Genomic DNA, 23078 nt, shown 5'->3' with positions numbered 1-23078 from the left:
CTTCCTATTCTTTTAATAAACCAACATGTTGTTGCTGCTGCTGATAATGATGATAACATTGTTATTTCTTGCTATTGCAAAAGCTACCAGTTTAATATCGGTCACTTTGCTTCTGGTCCACTTAAATTTCCCCAGTAAGCAACAAAAAGTAACATTTCTATTATTTTCTAGTCAAAATTTTAGCATGAAATATGTACAGCATATTGAAGCAAAGTGGCAGCATCAACATGATACTATTGGTTTTGCAGTTCCAATCTCTTAAGTGGACTAAGAACAGTTAGTACAGATATTTTTGTGTACTTTGGACCCTCAAGAGCCCTGACCTATTCATGGTGTTATTTACAGTTACTCTCCTTTTATCTCTGCTGATCTGATGCTTGTCTGATCTTGCTCTTCTCATCCAGCGTGACCTGAACTCACTCTTTGTGCTTTAATTTTAATCAGTATTGGTTCTCGTGACTTCCTCATCTGATTCCCTAAATCTAAACATTTCAAAAACTGCCTGGAGTGGACCGTGACTGAGCAACCACAGCAACAATCCAATAGAGGTTTAGAATCTTGGACATGGTAAATTGTTCAATACTGGTCAACTCTGAGCAATATGCAATTGTAGTCCTTAAGACAATTGTTGGAGGGCACCGTATAAGTAGGCTACATGCCCAGAAGTTGGACACTGCATGAAGTGGGGTGTGGAGTGGGGGGCTGTGACAAGGTATATCAAACACTAATGAGCAAGAGGAAAGGAGCCAACATGAAATTAGTTGGATAGTTAATGGTTTAGAATTTTGTTCTGGAGAAGAATTTGTGATACAAAGTCTAATTGTTAGGCAGGCACAGGATTTCCTCTAATTCTATTTATAGGATTCCTCCAAACTCTATTGAAATGTACCATTTTGATTTTGGTTTGTTAATGATAATGCTGGATGTGACTTAATGATTAAAAGTAAAAGTACAAACATTGTACACAACATCAATCCAAACAAACAAGAACACACTATCAAAATGTTTTTTTCTAAAATAGAACTTTGCTAAATCTTTACAGCCAAAGTAAAACAGCTACACTCAACAATATGGCTGACTAAAGGCTTTTTACAGTTTGTTTTAGTTTTTTTTTTTTACATCAGTTAATTGAAGTTTATTGTACATATTCATCTAAAACATGAAACATGTGACACACTATCCAGTCAAACTGGAGCTAGGTGAGAGCTTCAAAGGCTTCTGATATTTCAAAGCACTGAAAGTGAGTCATGATCTTAACAAACCATCAAAGGACAAGCATCGTGCTTCTGAAGGAAATGACAAACTCTGCTGCTACACAGCCATTGCAGTAAAACACAGAGCAGACAGCTCCTCAAAGGGAAAACAACAATGACTAGGGGCTAAGACATCATTAGAGGACAAGCATGGACACACACACACACACACACACACACACCCACGCACGCATGCAACCCCCCCCCCAACCCCCCCAACACACACACATGCTTTATTTTAAATCTTCTAGCTGATATAGGATGTTATAAATGTTAAATATTAGCAAAATACATTTCATCCAACATGTATGTCAGTGGCAAAGATGTTCGGATCACCCCAATCATCAAAACCGTCACGTCACTGACTAGAAACAAAGTTTCAATGAAAAAATATCCAGTGACTAGCAGTTGTGTCAACAAAAATGCCTTGACGTAAGGTGAGAAGAGGCAGGCTGATTTGAGATTATAGAAAAGCAACAAAATTCAAACAGGTGGGTTACAGCAGCATTATTGAGTGCCACGCCTCTATAAAATGGAAACTGACCAGCAGACTATTCCAAAATTGAACCATAAGAGATTGAAAAAATGTTTCCTCGCCTGACAAGTCTCGATTTAAGCCGCAACATTCAGCGGGTACCATCAGAATTTGGCATAAATAGCACGAATACATAGATTAGTCCAGAGTTCTGTTACAGACTTAATCTGTTGGTGTGATGGAGTGAGCATCAACAGAACCCATAGCCAACCACAATGTTGTTCTTTTTTTTGTTTTATTTTTTCCCTCCCCTCCACAGGGTCTGTGGGCTCTAGTGTCCCTTATTTGGAAAGGGGGAAAGAGATGCGGTAAATGTCGACGGGTCTGGGAATCAAACCCGCGACACCCGAGTCGAGGACTCAAGACCTCCAAGCATGGGTGGCGCTATCCCCTACGCCACCACAGCACGCCCCACAATGTTGTTCTTGACATTGTCAATTTGTTACTTTCTGTCCATCCATCAAGTTTTGTTCATCCATGAATCTATTTATCTATCAAGATTGATATGACAAGAAACCTTCATAAATCTGTTTATAAATAAAGTAATTATACAGAATCCCCCACAAATTTCTCCATATGATTTTCTTTTTTTTTTTTTTTTTTTCAATTGTTTTAGTAAAGTACAGTCCAAGATTATGAGCCTCCACCCACAGAGAATAACACAAAAAGAAGCTAAGCTCCAGATCCAGGTTTGGATCCAAATCAACTTTAAATTTATCACCTCTTAGTTGGGACATGCCTAACCTGGGGTAAAACATTTCAATGCAAATAAATCTGCAGCACTTCTAGTAATTCTGCTAAATCAGGTTAAATTGAGCTACTTGGAAGAGATAGCAGCAAAATCGAAAACATGCATTGAGAGTTAATCCCAGAAAGAAAGCAGATTGTTAGATTTGGAGCGGGGTTTCTCTGGGCTGGGCTATCACCTTTGCAAAGTATTTGAGAACCAGCAGTCTGTCTTCTGCTAATATTTTTCTAAAGTTTCACACTTTTTTTGTCAGCTTAACCACCCATGAGAAAGTAAACAGCAATTAGCTTTTTAAAAAAAAAAAAAAAACAAATTTATGATGTTTGAAATTTTCACAAAGAAATTCCAGGCGTGCCATTCCAAACAATCCATTATGTTGCATCAGATGCTGCTAACAATTCATGCAGTGGTGCCGACAATCTGCTCTTATGACTAATTCACAAAATACTATTGTTCCGTTGCTCGGACAGAGTCTAAGGATCAATTTTGTCCACCTGCATTATGTTTAATTTTGATATGAATTTACTGATGCCTTGTAGAGCTGCTGCTACTCTCATTTTCTTACGGACCAAAAGGTCCTCAAGTTTTGCAATCTGATCAGTTTCATTGCTTAGAGATAGCGTCTTGCGTCAGTTGAGAGCATTTTGCCTCAACTTTGATTCAAATGTCTGCAGAGAGTGGTAAGGATAAAGAACAACACGTTCTAAAACCTTTGTTTTGGAGGGGTTCTGTCATTCTTTTCATTCTGATCATTCAGCAGCATGTGGACAATAAATAAAGTGTGTCAAACAGAAGTAGCAAAAAAACAACAATAAAACTTGGACAAACTCCAGCCTCCATCAGAAAAAATGATCTATCCTCAGGGGGGGGAAGGCAGCAACTTTGCTTGTTCCACTTACTCTCCTTCAAATGACTTTTTCCTTACTTTCCCGGATTCTGTTATGGGATTTCTATATGCGACTTTGATGGCAATGCTTCCAGTGCACGGTGCCTTCTGCGCCTCATGGTGTCCTCCGGGCAAATCTGACAAAGCTGTGCGGCGGCGTCAACATATAGAGGTAAACCGGAGGTGGATCCAAGTTTAATGCAAACAATGTTTTTTGCAAATCTGCTGCTGCACAAGTCTTCTGACAGAGGAACACTCTTGGGGCTTGGGGCTTCAGGCACAAACCCAGAATAAGCCAACATTATTAATAACTTTAAAAAAATAAAATAAAATTAAAAAAAAACTAAGTTAACTTATTCAGACATAGCTCAGAGCAACTGGCACCCGTCATCAATAATTGCTGTGGGCAAACACAATGAATGTTTCATCAAATTCAATGCCAATGTCAAATCTGTTTGTACAAGCAAAGTGCTCTCAGAGCAAATCAAGAAGTAACTTTAAGGGCAAGCTAAGTAGCAAACAACGCATGGTGAAAAACAAAGTGATCAACTGATTCCCAGCAATCCACTGGACGCATGTGGCAGTGCATTTCTCTGCCCTCTGCTGGACATATAAACATTGTATTGTGCTGCAATTGCCTTTAACAGGCAAAGCAAACCACTGTCGCCAACGCAGCAACTTTTTAGCTATATTCACTGACTTCAGGCCTCAGACTTTAATAGTAAATCTTGTGACTTTTTCTCTGGGAGTCCCTAGAGACTCTCAGAGACTATCTTCCTCTATGTACTTGACTGAAGTAGTGGGCTCTGCCATGAGTGTCTTTCCCTTGTCAAAACTCTCGCAGCGACTGAGTCCTGATACAACAGTCTCTCCCAGCTGGAGCCGGAGCTGCAAACTTGCCACTGGATGATCTGCTTTAGGACATGAACATGAAACTGTGTTTGTCTAGAATAAATCACTCTGTTTGTACTATGTTCTTATATTATCAGATATTTAAAAAACTGAATTTATGAAAACTAAAACTTTTTCTATTTGAAGCCTCCAGCAGTGCCCAATGCAAATAAACATGCAATTACATGCAGACTGCCTGTTATCCAAGTTAATCAATAATAGCCGTTTACCTCTTTCCTATCCTATTTCTGTCCTGGAAACAAACCATTTCATTCCTAAATACTCCCACAATGGTTTATCAGTGTATCCACTTTATCTGTAGTTAGGCATTTACATTAAATATTAAGATAAATTAAGGTAAAACAAAAAGATAATTATGTTTATATTGGCGCATGTTGTCTCAGAGGCTCTCTGCCCACGTCTTTATGGTGACTGTCTTGTGATTGCCTGATATTTAGCTCTTCAGCAAGGTGTGTGGTGGAATCCCTTTGCTTTATCTCTGTGGTTTCCATCATGCTTTCACACCACCCCAGTTTTTGAGACTGAGAAAACCCCCAACCAAGCTGTGAACTCCCCCCAAGGGCAACGGAGGCCCCATCCAAACAAGTCTGGGCACGCACCTCTCGAGTCCTGCCGTTTGCTGCCTCTGCGGCGCTCGTCTGTTCCCCCTGCAGCGGATTTCCTCGGCATTCAGCCTCTCAGGAGGTCTCTACGCCTGCTGCTCCTTCCCTCAGTCAAGACATGTTGCTCGTGGCTTCCGAGAAGTGAGGCAGAGCAGTCGGGATCAGCACGGCACACATGTGGTCTAACTGCATGAGTCTGCGTGTGTGTCTGTTTGCACAATGAACCTCATAAACCCTCAGGGTTAAGACTCTCATTAGCACCTAGCCAAAAAGATATCCCTTTCATCTCAACTGCTCTTGTGGATCACGTGAGGTGCATCGTTTGCAAAGGAAGAAAAATGGGCTTGTAGATCCACCGCTTGTAGTTAAAGCACATCCACCACAAACTCTCATGTGGTTGATAAATTAATTTTTGAAATCTTCAATTCACTGGCTGGGCCAGTGTTGTCGTAGTGGTGGGAAAGAGGTTTGGTTGAATGAATAGGAAGACTGAGTACATATATTTACTCCATTTCTTTATGTTTTACTGCAGTTAAAACAAAGCTGAATTTTCCTTTGATCAGCAGTTTTTGAGGCTATCAGAATGTGTCTCATTGTTTTTCTTTGGACATTAGTTGCTTTTCACTAGTAACATGAAAGCATGGTACATATATTGTAGTGTGTGCATGCATACAAAGTGAGGAAATGGAACAAGCAGACGAATGAAGAATTATCAGGTCTTAAAAGCAAGAAAAAATGAAAATACAGGAAAGAGCTGAAATATGTGTTAGCTTTCTGTTCATAATAACAAGAAGTTTAACACAAGTAAAGTATTTGTTATTTCATAATCTAGCTAACATCGAGTTGAATCTCATTTTGCTTTAGGAATGGTTTGAAATCCTGTTGGCATCAGGTTAACAAAGTGTCAGAAACATTCTTGAGAGATTTTAGCCCTAATTTACATGCAGTTTGCTGCAGACTCGTGGTACATCAACAACCTTCCACTACCTCCCAAACAAACCAGTTTGAGAAGATTTGGACTTTGTGGTTTGGTGCATTATTGTGTTGGAAGTAGCCAATGGAAAATGGCTACTTCCAACATTCAAGACATTCAAGGTTGTAATTGGTGCTAAATGGCCCAAAATTTGCAAAGAAAATACGCCCCGCACCATCTCATCATCAATCTCAGCTAAAACCAGTGATGCAGAGCAAGATGAATCCAGGTTCTTCTGACGGTCATGCCATATTCTGATTATTGCTGTTGAAATCAGGGCTCATCAGGCCAGCTGATTTTTTTCCACGTTCTTGGAGTTGTCAAATTTTGGTGAAGTTGTGTGGATTTCTCTCAAAGTTTTGTGTCATTAGTTGACAGAACTGGCATGTGGCTTGGGCTTCTACTGCTGTGGTCCATTAGCTTCAAGGTTTGATGAGCTGATGTCTACTGCATGCCAAGTTCTCAACTAAAAACAGCCATTTGCTAATTGTTGGTGCTACAGTTTGACCTCTTGATCAAAGTGTGCAGTCATTATAGGGACGGGGTTTTAATAGACTGCAAAAAAAAAAAGCAATCTATTAAAACAGGTTCTGGTCATTTCACCTTTTTATCTATGGAAAGAAACAGTTCAGTTTGTTAAACAGGATGTAAGAAATGATCTTTTCATATGGATGTTTCATGCTGACCATGTGTCAATTCTTATTGCCCACAAAGGCAATCAATTTGTTCTCATTTTTCTGACCCATTATTTTAATGAAAATATGTAATTACAATGAATAGTAAACACATATGCAATGGTTTTAGCACACAGACACAAAATGCTTTGTTAAGGGGTACAAAATGTAAGTAAAGAAATTACATAGTTATGCCTATATAAGAAATAAAGGTAGAATCTGGAAATGAACCCCAAGCTGTGTTTAATCCCTTCCTGATTAAACTTTCATTAGATTTTATTTTTGTTACTGCTGCACAGTGGGTTATTTAATTTTCCATTGATTTAATGCATAGAATCACATCAAACCCATTTTAAACAAGCCTTTGATCTGAAAAAATAAACTGTTCATCATTTGAGAAATCTTATTCAGAGGATCAAACAACCAGATATTTGAGGATATAAGCTTATTTTGTTTTTTGTTTTAATGCATTTTCACATTGCATGAAAAACAAGGTTTTCAGATAATGGGATGAAAAATGCAAAAATATTAAATGTATACTTTAGGTTTGAATATCATAATGTTTGAGAAACTGAAATGACAGACTTATTTTCAGCATTATAATTAGTTATATTTAACCAAGTTGTTGGCAATATATCTTTGTAGATAAATTAATGCCATTTTTACAATTATGAGAGATGTTATAATAAATTGCTTCTACAGATGCATGGAACTTAATTTAAAATGGAGGTTATAAATGATAAATGATGTAGCTGTCACAATATTAGATCAAAATTATCTTAGCTGTTTTATTCAAAAATGATAATAATGGCAGTTTTATGAACTGACTGTCCACCATCTTCCCATATGGAAAGAAACAGTAGTGTGTAAACAGGATGTCCATAGAGATTGCAGCTGGTTTTGTAAGACATAACTAGCACCACATGTTGGCCCAAAATACGGCACTCTGTTTTCAGTTTGGGTCATCCACGTGGTTCAGGAACTTTGAATTCATCTCCTGCATTTCGAAAGTTATTGAAATTAGAAACCAGGCAAAATAAATTTCTGTGTCGTGTAATAGCACAAGTGCAGGCTTGTTAAACCCTCATCGTGTTTCATTACAGCAGCTGTAGAGGCAAAACAGCCAGGCCTCATATTACAGTGTACTGAAATATAAATGCCGAAAAAGCACAAACTATCAAAAATAAAGGAACATTTGATTATTTTGATTTTTGTTATTCATCTGCAATCAGTGCTGTGATTAATTTTCCATGACTTTGCTGTGGAATACACAATTCAGAAATATGAAGTATCCATTTTGACGTTTGTCTGTCTTTAGCACTTCATACCCTGTAAATGTTCTCGTGTAATGCTGGAGATATAGGTATATTGATATTCCTTGCAGGAATATCTATATCCCTAGAACTTTTTTTTTTCCTTTGGTCACAACAAACTTTAATGTATTTTTACAGAGATTTTAAGTGACAAATCTGAACAAAATTGTGTGTGAAAAGTTTAAATGAAATGTTTAAAACTGCAAACTCATTTTCTTATTGCTTAATTTAACTTCCAAGTTGTTGTTTTTAAAAGTTGTAATAAATTAAAGTTTATAAAATTTGAATTTATAAATTTAACAGCATATATACTCAATTATGGTCAAACCTAAAAATTTTAAAGCTCAGTAAAAAAAAGCAAAATTAGAAAACTGTAGACTTTGTAAACTGGTAACTTTGTTGTGAACTACAAATGAAGATTAATGGCAGAAACAAACAAACAAAACACAAACACACACACACAGTAACCATCTCTTCCTGTGGAGGGGCAGGAATTATTTCTGTCAGTTATGTTCTCTAAACTGCAAACCATGATGAATAATAATCTGTAATTTAGCTGCATTTTATTTCCTGACAAAGAATGAGGTGACTTGATGAAACAAATTTTTGTTTCTCAAGATGTGACAAAAAAATGGTTCCCGGCATGATTTTTCTTTTTTTTTTGATGAGGAAATATTTTTGCTTTGTGATGACAACAAAGCTTTGATAGAAACATAAACCATTTGATTAGGATATTCTTTTTCATTATTCTCTTCCATCTGTGTTGTTGTTTTCTAATCATTGTTCAACATTCATAGACTCTGACTTGAAGCATCTGATTTTGACTTCAACCGAAAGCAAATTAAAAGGGACTGAATTCAAAAGACCAAAATTTTCTTTCTTTCTTATTTGTAAATCACTTTAAAACTTTGAGTTTTTTATCAAATCAAAAAAGGAAAAAAATGTCAGAAACATGGCATTTCATGCTTTCACACTGAGATGTTTGAGCTTCTGGAAGAACCTGTGCTGTTCTGTTTGAGCATGTTAAAAGTTAGGCATGACCAACATGTTTTCTGTCTCATGTTGTTTAAAAGAAATATAAAGCAATTAAAATTAATTACCTGAATGAAAGTGTAATAGTTCCTGGCATGATTCCCCAGTGATTATTCTTTGTTTAGGCACATCTGCAGGAGTCCTCTGGTATGGCTCATTGCTTAAGACATGACGTGTTTTTTTTTTTTTTTTTTGTCTATTACAAGTGAAAAAACAACACACATGGTTGTCGCTGAAACACCAGCTCGAGCAGCAAAACCACAAATTAGCAGCAAGGTTGATTTTGCACAAAGGGGGCTTTTCTCAAAACGAGGAAACAGGTTGTTGTGTTTTATTAGTCAGATCTGCAGATTTGTCCATGCTAACAAGTGGGAAATATATATTTAAAAAAAAAATTTAAAACAAATCAAAAATCAGACTCTCGATGTAACAAAACTGAAGAAATCTTAAGAAATAAACTTTATAATACCTACTGAACATTTTTTGACAGAATGTTTTGTCAACAAAACGCGCATTTTAAAAGTGAAAACAATGTAGAAAGATTCAGAACACAAACACTGTGGTAGAGAAAGATTCAGTGGAATGCTCATTCAGGGTTGGAAGAATGCTCATTCAAGAGTTTGGAGGAGATTCAAAAGGTGTGGACCTCACACAGATGTTTCCAGGACGTGGAGTACAACTGTCACATTCCTTGTGTTCAATCATTCCTGACACAGAAACAGTGTCAGAAGCGTCTTACCTGGGCTATTATACATTTACTTTGATCCCAGAGTTTGGGGAAAGAGTAGAGAGGCACAAACTCCAACAAGCCTAAGTTTTACAGAGAAGTTTCCAATGTCGGTGATAATTTGGGGTGTCATATCAACTGCTGGTGTTGATCCACTGTGTTTTATAAAGTCCAAAATCAATCTATCAAGGGGATGGGGACAAGATGTTATTGTGAGTTGCTATTTGTGGAGGGAAACACTGAGAACCATGGCAATTAACAGAGGGCAATAGAATAAGCCACTTTATAGACATGCACCATGAAGTGCTTAAATGCTAAGGAAGAGGTGAAAGTAGCAGATGAACCAATAAGAGCTAATCAGAAGTAAGTAGAGCCAGCTGGGGGCTAGAGCAGGAAGAGTGTAATTAGAAAATGTGGAAAAGCTGAGATGTAAGAATATTGGTAACCTGAAGAAAACAGATAGAAACTAACTGAAAGCCAAGAAATGAAAATTAGAAGCAAAAGGGAAAAACCTATAGCTAACCTAAATTGTAGACAAAGGAACAGCAATCCAAAACAAAAACCTTGATCAAAATATACAAATGAAAAGAACTAGCCCAAAGCAATAAACTAAAACCTGATCTAAGTAAGATATTGCTAAAACCAGAAACACAAATCAAACTAAAAGTTAAAACACCTACAGATCATGACACAAAATTAATACGTTGCATTAAAAATTAAGGGCACGTGTATCGCTTAAATAGGATGGTGGAAACCAGGATGTGTTAAATAGGAGCTTGTTTTAAGTCGATAAGCACCTTTCAGTTTGCTGTGGATCATCCTGAGAAGGGCTTTATTGGTCAGAAGAGACCAAAGCAGAGATGTTTGGCCAAATTGCAAGGCATAATGTCAGAAAGAAACCAACCAAAACATTTCAGCACAAACACCTCATTCAAGTTGTCAAGCATGATGGTGGAGGACCAATGATTGGGACTGTTTTGCAGCGACAAGACCTAATACCCTTGCAGCCATTGGTCGACCATGAATCCTCTGTATGCCATAGATTAAAATGTGTGGCCACTTTTCCAGACTTTCATGTCATGCCAACAATGAGGCAATGTTGTGTAAATGAGTTCTCCACAAACAGTAAGATGAGGATAAAGTCACTCAGAAAATTATTAGTTCAAGATATTATTGCTAAAGATGTTTAGAAAATCAATCATTGGGTGCGCCCACAGGGATTTATTTCCTGCTTTAACTTTATTTGATCAGTATAATCTCAGTATAATCTCAGTATAATCTATTGGATGCCTTTGTACACTTGGGGGTTAGGTTTGAATCATCTTAGAACCTGGGAAGGAGCAGACGATTGTTATATGTCGTGACATGTAAAGCCTTGGTACTAAAAGAGGGTGTAGTTTGTTTTAACCATGACTGTGTTTAGTGAACGCACCATCATTTTAAGTGTTTATTAGGAAATGACAACAAAATATTCAGTTATTATTATTATTATTATTATTATTATTATTATTATTATTATTATTATTATTATTATTATTATTATTATTATTATCATCAATCCTTAGAAAATGAATTATCTCTGATCTCCTTTTGGCTAAAGACAATTAGTTATCTTTTTCTTTGGCTGAATGGGAAGAGATGAGGTGTTGAAAAAGTTTTAAGTCCAAGCAAAACTAGTTTTTAGAATAAAGCTGGGATACGTTTGAGAGAATCTGTTGGGTTTGGACCGTTTGCCTCCATGCAAACAGCATTGTCAATATCAAATACATAAATGTGTACAATAGGAGCACTTGTTTCTCACCAGAAAACATTTTCTGATGTGATGCAAGGTTATTTGGAGGGTCATGGATGTGAAGGCGCAACGTCCATCCCTGGCTACATAACTCCTCTCTTCATCCTCTGCATTGGTTTGCTCCAGACCAGAATCAGAATCAGAGACTTTTATTCACATTCATTACAAGGAAAACTCAAACAGAATATTTACTATCCTTGAGAATATGCTGACTACATAATCCTTTTTATTGATAAGAATTATTTTGTCCCATTAGGAACTTTTGAATAGCATCTGCCTTTAAGATGTTTTCTGTGTGAACAAGTTCTGTAAGTAAAGATCTCATGAATTTGGTCATCTTGTCCTCTGCAGAGGACACAGAGTCAAGGGACTCTGTGAAAGGTGAATCCATTACTATGAAGTTGTTGAAGTACTTGGAAAAGTAAGTTGGATGTGGGGGGTGAGATGTTGAAGGATCTGGATATTGTTGGGTTGTTGCAGGTCATGCACCTCTTCAGTATTGCATAGGTCACTGGAACAAGCTGCAGACCAAGAGTTTGGTTGTCCATTATGTCTCTAGAGAAGCTTCAAACCAGGTCCAGCTTGGCATTTTGTGGAAGAAGCTCAAGGCTTTCTGGTTCTAGAGTGCACAAAGCAAGAGTTGGATCCATATTCTCAATTTACAATCAAGCTTTCTCCGAGTGCGGGTTGGATTCTCCGCTGCCCTTGCCTCCGATCCTGTTAGCTCTGTTCATGGACAGGACCTCATGGTGCAGTCATTTTGGAACCTCAGAATCTCATCTTTGCTTTATGTTCCAATATGAATCTCTCAGCATCTTTAAGTCATGACCTCTTTTGCAGTCAAATTCCTCTAAGTATGAGTCCAGGGCTCCCAGTTGAAAATGGATGACTACGGAATCCAGCAGCAAAGCACTCCGATGTTTTTACTGGAAATACATAGCCAGAGCCCAATAAACTGCTCTGGCTTGTTTATTTATTTGCTTGTTTGTTGTTGTTTTTTGTACAGACTGTTCTGTCAATCCATTCCATTTGGGGTCCTACACGTGTTGTCAAATTTGTACTGATTTTCTTAATGCCAATTTAAGCCCAAGCCAAGACCCACAAAGAGGATTCAGCTGTTTTTTTTTTTTGTTTGTTTTTTTGTTTTTTTCAACACGAGTTACATTATCCAATCTAAGTGGGCTCCATACAAGAAACCTTGTATAACCCCCAGGCTCACTAAATAGAAATCCTGGCAAAATCCATACAAGTGAGGGGTTGGGTGTGTTTCTTTTTGTCCAGGTCCAGAAAATCCTTTCATATTCAGCACAACCATATCATTCCACTCATTCATTTTCTGGGAAAGCCACCAAAAAATCCAAGACTGTTCTTGTTCTGTAGTTGTCTTTTAAAAATGTTGACCCCCGCCCCTCTCCCATCTCTCGCTGTGTGACACAGGTCCCTGGCCCTGGGGCAGCAGTACTCGTCGCTGGGCTCCCAACCCCTCCTGTGTGGCTCCATCCCTGGCTTGGTGGCCAAGCAGCTTCGCTTCTGTCGTAACTACATCGAGATCATGCCCAGTGTTGCTGAGGGTGTCAAACTGGGTATCCAGGAATGTCAGCACCAGTTCAGAGGCCGCCGGTGGAACTGTACCACCATAAAGGACAACCTGGCCATCTTCGGACCAGTGCTGGACAAAGGTAGATTCTTATTACTAATTGTTTTCATAAACTCAATGTGTAAGACTTTTTACACATTGGGTCATGTAACAAGCACAGGTTCCAATGCATGTTATTGGGTTTTTTCCTGTGGCAAAGAAAGTTGCACATCTTTACTTAGATGAAGGATAACAATAAAAGTTGTGAAAATATTTTCAAACATGAAAAAGTGAGACAACTAGGGTGTATTTGTATGAAGTCCCTTTTACTTTCATGAATAAGCCTCAGTCCACATTCTTCACCTCTGTACAACTAAATCTGAGTACAAATCCAACTGTTCTGTGAAGGCTCAGAGGTTTATTAGAGAAAGAAAACAATATCAAGAGGACAAGGGCTATACTATTGCTAAATATTGCAATAATTATATTATTAACAATTAACCCAAATTTTAAGCAGTGTTTTGAAATTGAGAATTTTCAGAAATATTGATAAGGATAACTGCAATTTGATATTGTGCAACTATAATAAAGAACACAGCAGGCAGATCAGGGACACAGATTCAGAGACATTTAGAGCAGTTAGATTACAAGACAATTTTCAAACATCCTTCCAAGATTTTTGCCACAGATTGTCAATGGAGAATCTGAGTCTTTGAAGTTTCGAAACTTAAAAATTGGTGTTGATGGTCACTGACTATCCAATTTAAATAAACTTGAGCTATTTTGCAATATGAAGATTTCAGACTCTAAATGTTGAAAGATGGTAGAACAATACCCCCCAAAGGGATAAATATGTAATTCAAGTTAAAGTTGGATCGAGAATGTCCTGATGCAGAGGTCTGAATATAAATACTCATTATACTTTTCAAATATTCTTTGTTAAAAGAAAAAGAAGTTTGTGGGTGTAATCTGACGAAATGTAAAAACCTCATAAAAAAAAACATTTCAAGGCAATATATTTTGACTCTATTCAGACAGATATTGACTTGACAGAATGGCAGATGGGTACAATAAGTGCAGTTGATGCACAGTAAAAAATATATCAGGTGTTTTCCCTAACAGAACTACTGATATGGAGTATCCCTTACACAGGAAACAATAGAACCATGTCTTCTGCTCAAAACCCGGATTTTAAAGGTAGACGTTTCTGCATTGTGACTAAGCCTGCTGATTGGAAATGAATTAGCTTGTGTGTCAGAGGAGAGGGAAACCGGGCAGGAATGGGCAGTGTGAGCAGTCCAAGCTCCCCAGTCAAATAAAAGGGATAGGGGAGGCCAAATGAGATTACAGGCAACAGAAAAGGGCCTAGGGGCTCCGCTCAACCCCTACTGTGCATGAAGACCAGTCCGCTCCCCACACAGTCCAGCTCCCACGGACACCCCATTCACACGCCCTTTTGACTCTGTCATGAAAACAGCCTGAAAGGGGATCTCTCCAAATCTAGACCAGTAGATCTTTGGGATGAGGAAGCGAAGGAAGTAGCAAAGGAAAGACGATGAGTGTGTCTCTTTAGGAGTAAGGAAAAAGAAGGGAGTTCTGCAGACGTCCAACCTGTCGCCACCTTCAGGTGCACGTTGGAGCTGCTGTTTGGTGAATGCCTAAGGAACCAGGGTATAGATGCGGGGGGAAACGGGTGTATGCCATTTCAGCTCAGAGTGGAGGTGGAAATGGGTAGTTGGAGGGAGAGGAGGGGGAGTTAAGGGAATGCCAGCTCTGGGCAGAGCGGGGCTGTGGGGGCGCTAGTCGCTGGGTCCTTTGTGCAGATAATACAGTGTGACACAAGGGAAACAAAGGCGGATTGATGGGCCCAGCAGGTAGCAGGAGCAGTGCTGGCCTTGGTTGACAGCCAGAGATCCAGGGGCCCAGGGCTCATGGGGGCTTGTTTTCAGGGTCTGACTGGTCCTGGCAGGGCAAGAAAAGGAAGCCCAACCTGCAGACTGTAAAGTGCGCTAAAGTCTTGAGTCATCCCTTATTTCTACAAAATTTATTTCCAATAGCACGGGCTGTTGTTAAATAGGTCTTGATCAATCGAGAACCCTGCAAAAGTATGTATTTTTAAGTCGTGCCAGAAAATCTTAATCTGGACCTTGACTGGGTTATTTAACAGATAATCTGAACGATCCCGTTGTAGTTCTGGCTGTGTGTTTGGGTTTGTGACCTTGCTGGAAGTTGAATGTCTGCAACAGAACAGCCCTGTATTGGCTAAATTACGTCTTCCTATCACCTCTGATTAGGCTTTCTCTCTCTGCTGAACATTATGCATATGATTTATGACTGAGAATAAATTAAACATAGTGGGCTTCAAACAGTGCACAAACATGGCTATGGTATGAAAACAAAATAAATAAAGCGGACAACTTTCAAAGAAAATCCTCGAAAGACTAACAGGAAGGCTGGAGAACTGCTGATCAAGACCACTTTGCCTTCGTCTTTCTGTGCACTACATAAATGGTTGAGAAGACAACAAAAGATCTATTTGACTTGGCTTGACTTTGAAGTCCATCCTTTTTGCAACTTTGCTTGGAGACATGTTGAGCATTAGTGAGGCTTGTAAAGTGCCCCCATTGGGTTTTCTCTAAAGTTGAGTCAGGGAGGAATTCCTGGCTTTAGATGCAGCTGAGAGTTTGATTCTCTGCTAAGGCAAAAAAATATATAAGATCTGCCCTAGCCCATCTATTGGAGAGATCAAGCCACTAAGCGCTCCTGACAAGTCAGCTATATGACACACTGTCATACTTGTGCGAGTCTACAGCAGATCTAATAAGGTGTAATGGCTGAGCTGTGGTAAGTGTGCTGTGATTGTGAAACAATGGTATCTGATTACATAATAAGCTGTTGGAGCTGTAGGAGGCGTAACTCCATCCCTTCAGCGTCAGTAAGAAACGGGCCGACGCTCTGCTCGGTTTCACCTGAGGCCCAGGGGCTCTGAGCTGGGACGGGTGCGGAGGAGGAGCTGGGGGTGACAACATTCCTGAAACACTATCCAGATGCACAGCAGCACACCTCGGGGATGACAGGAGGTCACTGAGCTCCCACTCAATGCCGGGGCCTACCTGACGCCACAAAGGGGAGGTTTCAGGGCAGGGATTCATCCTTGTTGCCACTGATGTAAGCAAAATTGTAAACAAAAACTGTTAAAAATTTAATACAAAAAAGGGGAGTTTTCTTTGAGCTACATGTTTTTCTCTTCTTTTGTTCCTTTGGCAAATACCTGCCTATAAATTTGCTGCTTCCATAGATAAAATGTTGTGTTAAAAGGGTTTTGCCTGGAGGGATCCTTTTCAATGTATCTGTCTGGATGTTGGCAGCAGCTTTGTCCATGTTTAAATCCAAGATTGACACTCCTCTCCTTTTTTTTCTACTGTGTCTGTCTTTGATTGTCTCCTTCAGCTACGAGAGAGTCTGCGTTCGTCCATGCCATAGCCTCTGCTGGTGTTGCCTTCGCAGTGACCCGATCCTGCGCCGAGGGCACATCCACCATGTGCGGCTGCGACTCGCACCACAAGGGGCCGCCGGGCGAGGGCTGGAAGTGGGGCGGCTGCAGCGAGGACGCGGAGTTCGGGGTGCTGGTGTCAAGGGAATTTGCAGATGCCAGAGAGAACAGACCGGATGCTCGCTCTGCAATGAACCGGCACAACAACGAGGCCGGACGCACAGTAAGCACGTGCAAAAAGAGTCACTGATAGGATTTGACCAATAAAAGTCCTTTCATTTGTTTTACTTTCTTTGTCAAATTTAAACATTTCAGCTCATACACTTGGCAATGCACCTTTTAGATCACAGTGGAGGAAGTTTAGCTCAACTTGGCTTTGCAGAATAATTTTTTTAATTCAGTCACATTTGAGGCTTCTTAAGCATTTATAGCCTACTACACCAAACTGTTGAGCCCATCATTTGACAATAGAAAAGAGTGTGGCACAGCTGCAAACCAAGTCCTGCCTATACACCTTTCCTTCTTCAGGGACAGGGACACCGACGAAGTAATCAAGAAAGAAAATCCATTATAGGCGGTAGAATACTTGAGACGGGGTCAAAGGTTCACTGTCCAGCAGTGCATCTAATTTGACTGAACTTGAACTTTTCACAAAGATAATATGGGCAAAAATTTCGAATTGATGCTGTTGGAGACATACTCCAAAAGGCATCCATTTGGAAATGCAAATGCATGTCAGTGTATTTGTTAAAAGTTGAACTTAGTTTACTTAATTTAACTTCAAGAAACGTTTAGGCCACTATAAAAATTAAAAACAATGAGATGCTTGTTCCAAAGTGAAGGTGATTTATGCGGTAAACACTGCGGTTTGGGATTACTAACTGTTCGTGAGATGGGCAGGGATTTGCTATTTGACTCGTCCGCACATTTCTGAGACTCTGACTGAAATTGAGCTCCTGACTTTGAATGACTGGCTAATTACTCATCTAAACAACAGTCAGGCCCACACCTTGCCTTTCATGCTCGGTGTCCCAATGAAGAAGAAGAAGAAAAAAATTCCCCCCAACAGTCAAATAACCCGAGCGAGTTGACGGTGGAAGAGAAAGGGAATCATCTCAGACTTAAAACATCACCGGCTGCCGTCACCGCGGGGGGAAAACAGGCCCTCGGCTGCTCGCTCGGGGGCAAATAGAGGGACCACACGGGAACAAGGCGACCCTTTGATCTGAGCACACCGGAGCAGTTAGACGGGCCACAGGAGATAACTGAGCAGGGCTGCTGTCAGAGGCCTCCAGCTCTCTCCACCTGGTGCTCTCACGCTTCATTATTTAGCCCCGAGGGCCCGGGACTTTATCTCAGCATGACAAGCTCACATCGTGATGTCACCAGTCCACCAGTGCGCGACCACCTGCTTTCCGCCCTAGCTGGGGGAATTCAGCTGCTAAATATATCTGCTAAATTAAAGCACAACTAAATCAAAACACAAAGGTAAAATGTGCCCTGAGGGAAAGCACGCTGACTTCAGAGAGAATTAGCAGCAGCACAAAGCATCTGTGCTTCACAGCTGCCTGAACCCTCGGTAACATACAGCCAGTGGCTCGGTTTCATTTCGCAGAACTGCACTGTAAAAGCTTCAGACAATAAACCGCAACGCAACCTGCTGATTCTCGGCAATGGGCTGCTACGGAGATACTCTTGGTTTCACATTGGATAAAAACACCCCAGCATTGTGTTATTAACACAAATGTAAAAATATAACATATTTTGTTAAGTTTACAGTCTAATGTAACACTTGGATTTTTCTATCTCCATTTTGGTAGCTTTGACTAACTTTACAGCCAACAAAATGTGGCAGTCTTACATCCTATACAAACATAGGAGAAGCATGTTGACTTGATTTTTGCCCAGCAAATAGTCTTTGACACGCCCCTCAAGCAGGATAAGCCTAAAAAAAACATTGCTAAAGAATCCACCTGCTCTCTATTCAAGAATATTCACAGAAAGCTAAGTGGAAGGAAAATGTCTGATAAAAAATTTACAATAATCACAGCTCCAAGAATCTTGTGATTTAAACTTAAATCAAGGCAGGAAGAGTTAAATACAAGACAACTCTGGAAGAAAACCAGGTAGATCCTTCAAAAGATTTCCCTCTGAGGTGGGGGTTCACCTTACAACATGGCAAAGACTCAGAACATAAAGTTAGATTTATAATAAAATAGCTTACATAAAAACGATTTATGTACTGCTATGTTGGCCCAGTCGACACCCAGAATTCAGTCTAATTGGGAGTCTGTCCCTGCAGTGGAAAATGAATGTTGAGCTATCTTGGAAAGTCTAAAGATGTGCAAAACTGGTGGAGACATTCTAAAGGACATGTATTGACATGCCTTCAGACAAAATCTTTAGCAAGCAGATGTGACCGACAAAGTCATATCTTCATATCTTTTTTGTATATATCCTGAGATTGTGGGGTGGTATATCTCTGGATAGAAGTCAGCTTGTCCCATAGAAATCTGGCAAAGACTTTTGAATGAGACCTAGAGAGAAACCATTGTTTCACAGTTCTCGGTCAAGTCTGAGGTATTTTTGTGCACTACTGTTTCACTTGGTCAGTGACACCCAAAATATAATCCCACAAACTAATAACTGCCTTCTGTGTTTCTCAGACCATCCTCGACCACATGCACCTGCGCTGTAAATGTCACGGCCTTTCTGGAAGCTGCGAGGTGAAGACCTGTTGGTGGGCGCAGCCGGATTTCCGCACGCTGGGTGACTACCTGAAGGACAAGTACGACAGCGCCTCAGAGATGGTGGTGGAGAAGCACCGTGAGTCACGGGGTTGGGTGGAGACCCTCCGAGTGAAGTACAACTTCTTCAAGCACCCCACCGAGCGCGATCTGGTTTACTACGAGGGCTCGCCCAACTTCTGCGAGCCCAACCCAGAAACGGGATCGTTCGGGACGCGCGACCGCGTCTGCAACGTGTCGTCGCATGGCATCGAGGGATGTGACCTCCTATGCTGCGGCCGGGGCCACAACACCCGGACTGAGAAGCGCAAGGAGAAATGCCACTGCATCTTCCACTGGTGCTGCTACGTCAGCTGCCAGGAGTGTGTGCGTGTCTATGATGTACACACATGCAAATAAGAGGCCTGTACTTTAAGGCAAACTGACTGCTGGACCTTCCACCCTAACCCCCGTGTCCTGCACGACTTCCCTGCAGACGCAAACACATTCTGCATACCGGTCAATAACCCACTCACACAAACTTAGGCTGTAACGTATGGAACCAAGCCAGGGTCAGGTACAACAATAAAAACAGAGATTAGGTCAGTTTAGTTCAGTAATTCCTTGGGTTCACTGATTTACAGTAACCCTGGTGTTTATATACACCAGCTGTACAACTGGAGTTAAAAAATTGTCAACATCTTGCAACATTCAGATGCAATATTCATCCGTCAGCGCTATTAACAGTACAGTCATTAAATCACTTTGGACGTATCAGACACTTACACTTTCTGTTAACATTGTCACAGGAAATGGAGGCCTACCACTGAAATATTTTTAAACTATGTTGAACCATTTGGATGAATGAATAAATGAAATCATTATCAGAAAATCTATCACATTTACTCTAAAAGTCAGTACTTTTAGAGTATTTACTTCTAAACACTAAAAGTGTTTAGAGTATTTAGAGATATTTGGTTGATCTAAGTTATTTAAACATGACAAATTGAAGAAATATGTAAGGCAGCAAATATTTCTCCACTTCAGTTTTTGTACATTGAACAGTACACATACTTATAATAAGGCAGTTAAATAATAACATGGTACAACATCTTGAATCACTTTATGATTACAGTTTTTAATCTTTGAAACACTTATGGCAATAACCTGACATCAAGATCCCAACATTAGGAACCTGTGACCTAAAGACTCAGCAAACCCTAACATACTTTATTTCCTCATCTGAGGAACACGTCCCATTTAATCTCTGTTTTTACTTTGACACCTGACACTCGCAGGGCTCCGTAATGGATAGTTAAAGGTAAATCAGAAACAGCAACACAACTTAGTCCTTATAACCCCTGCACTGGACTACCTGAAAAACTTCGCCCGCACTCATGGGAAGCAGTTGTGCCACTTTCAGCGCCCTCTCCCCCGTGTCTTTATTTATTTCCCTCCTCTATGCCAACATGATGTTTGTGGCATGTATAGAAACACATAATGCAGTAAAACACACCCTTCTTCCCAACCTACACCTCACTTCTCCAGCTTTTACATACATCTAAAACTAACATGACATCCTATCTGTTACTCTTCTGCAGCCCAAATGTCACTTTTTAACTACTGAACTGAAAACAGTAGGCAGACGCTGACGGTGCAACAGTCCTGTCTATTGTAAACTACTGAGCTCATTGAGTCCACTGGACCAGTCAACTACGAATTCTGGAAGATATATATAGATATATATATACACGCTACAGTGTGAGGTTTATAGCCCTGCATTTCTGAATTATGGCCATCAGGATGGGACTGAAGGTATGCAGGAGGGCGCGTGCACATTACTCTCACCAACATCCCCACATGGGTTTATGTATGCACTATTCCAACAACTCTAGGTGGGAATACAAAAATTAAAAAAAAAAAGTCTGCAAAGTTCTTATGAATGATAGCTTTGTTGCACTTTTCCGAGGGCGAGTTTGGCCTTTGAACTGCTCACGAATCCATGCATCATACTTGAGTCGAGCTTTAGCGCGTTTGATTACGGTTCGTCGGGTTCATCATAAAGATTTGTGTCTAAAAATAAACCTGATTCAGTAAAAACAAGAGGACATGTGATGACACGTGGAGACCAAGGATTAGCCTCTGATTGGCTGTCACGTCTCTCCAAGCATTCCTCCATGTTTTTCCCGTCCTGAAGCATTCAACGGGTCTGATTTATGGAGCTGTATTCTTGTCCTTGCTTCCCCCCCCCAAAAAAAAACATGCCCGCCGCACCGTCGTGGTAACGCTGAGGGAGCATGCAGGAGTTCAGCAGAGGAATGCATTTTAACTAAGGTTACATTCGGAGATCACTAAGGGAAAATGAGGTCATTTGTGCGGGAAAAGATAAAAATAAATCATTTTGTGATGGTTCCTCATGCTTCTTATAAATTATACCCACCCTGTATAGGCAGTCCTCTCTGTGTGACATAGCTTAGCATATTTGTGTCATCTTCTACCTGGATGTACCTTTCCACTATCCAACATCCTGATTTTACCCCCCCCCTGCTATATCCAAAGTTTTGTACAAATGTTTTAAAGTGAATAATTCCCTTTTTATTTTATAATCGTAAATGTTATGTTTTTATAAATATTATTTATTATACAATGTATATATCTGTATGACTGAACTAAGATTATATATTTGAAGAAGAAAAATCAGTCTGTCTTGTGTTTCTTGATGTTTCCATCGTCAGATCAATACCTTCACTTGTCAAGTTGATACTGGTGTATTTTTTGTAATTTTTTAACTCAATGACGGGGCATTTTTCAAACTAGGACAGTATTTCATGGGTTCCCACACAGTTTTAAGTATGGGGGAAAAATTATGTTTAAATATTAGCAACTTTTATTCCTACTTTTCTTGTCTACATGATAAATATTTGAAATTATAAAAGAACATTACTCTAATCAGAAGGTTTTTTGTGCTGGTAATTAAATAAACATTGCACATACAGTGTTGTATCCATCCATCCACCCGTTCCATTCATCTAGCCTTCCTCACGGTGTGTGGTTTTGCAGAACAATGTGGAAATGTCTAAAATCTGTATGCAATCTTTGATACTATAAACACAGACAATGATTCAAAAGCTGACTGAGGACTCTGGAGGTTAGAAAAGTGTGGGACGCTTACTTGGAAAATGCGTTGGAACCCTGTATTTTATTGATTTACATCCAATTTGCTGTCCTTCATGTTTTGAGGTCCATTCTCACTGGAGCTTACAATTCTGAAAACTGAGCCGCAGGCGATGAAACAACACGTTCCTCAGTTCTAATAAAACCAGAAGAAATGTAAGCAGCAGGACTCACGGCACTGCAAGACTTCGAAACTTTTCTCTTGGTTGCAACAAATTCTGCATTCTAACTAAGCCTGTAATTGTCTTCCAGAAGTTAAAGTAACCTCTTATATTAAGGCAGTAGCTTTGACAGTTTCCCGTTTTAAATCACAGATGGGCAGAAAAACAAAACCAAGAAGGAAAGACAATCCCCAACAAAATGCTGCTCTGGGCAGTTGCCCATATCAGAAAGCATCACCAGTATGAGCTACATTATGAAAGGGCATCACACAAAATGTTCTTTAAAAGCAAAATTCATGAAAATGAAGAACGTTAGGGAGTTTGAATAATTTGCAATGTTTTGCACAAACAATGCTGCGCAGAAGTGAGAGAAATAATAGTCAAAGTTAAAAACAAAAACAAACCTCTAAATATCTAACCATTACAAGAACGTCTGGATCATCGGAACCGAGAAATGAGGCACGATTCTTAAATGCTGCGCACAGCCTAAAGATGGATGAA

The 23078-nt window shown here is 39.8% G+C and overlaps 1 protein-coding gene across 1 annotated transcript in view; it reads left to right on the top strand.

Moving 5' to 3' along the window:
* wnt3 (wingless-type MMTV integration site family, member 3) overlaps nucleotides 1-22953 on the top strand; it is a 28342-nt gene extending 5389 nt beyond the window's left edge. Inside the window, exons 2-4 of the mRNA XM_044101888.1 lie at nucleotides 12885-13126; nucleotides 16474-16739; nucleotides 19183-22953. Of these exons, the coding sequence (XP_043957823.1) occupies nucleotides 12885-13126; nucleotides 16474-16739; nucleotides 19183-19662 (988 nt within the window). The 3' untranslated portion in view covers nucleotides 19663-22953. The remainder of the gene's footprint in view (nucleotides 1-12884; nucleotides 13127-16473; nucleotides 16740-19182) is intronic.
* Nucleotides 22954-23078: the final 125 nt, after the last annotated feature.

This window comes from Gambusia affinis, linkage group LG20 (genome assembly GCF_019740435.1).
Source record: "Gambusia affinis linkage group LG20, SWU_Gaff_1.0, whole genome shotgun sequence".
NCBI lineage: Eukaryota > Metazoa > Chordata > Actinopteri > Cyprinodontiformes > Poeciliidae > Gambusia > Gambusia affinis.
Note: the sequence above shows the minus strand (reverse complement) of the source record. Positions and strands in the feature narration are given on the sequence as shown.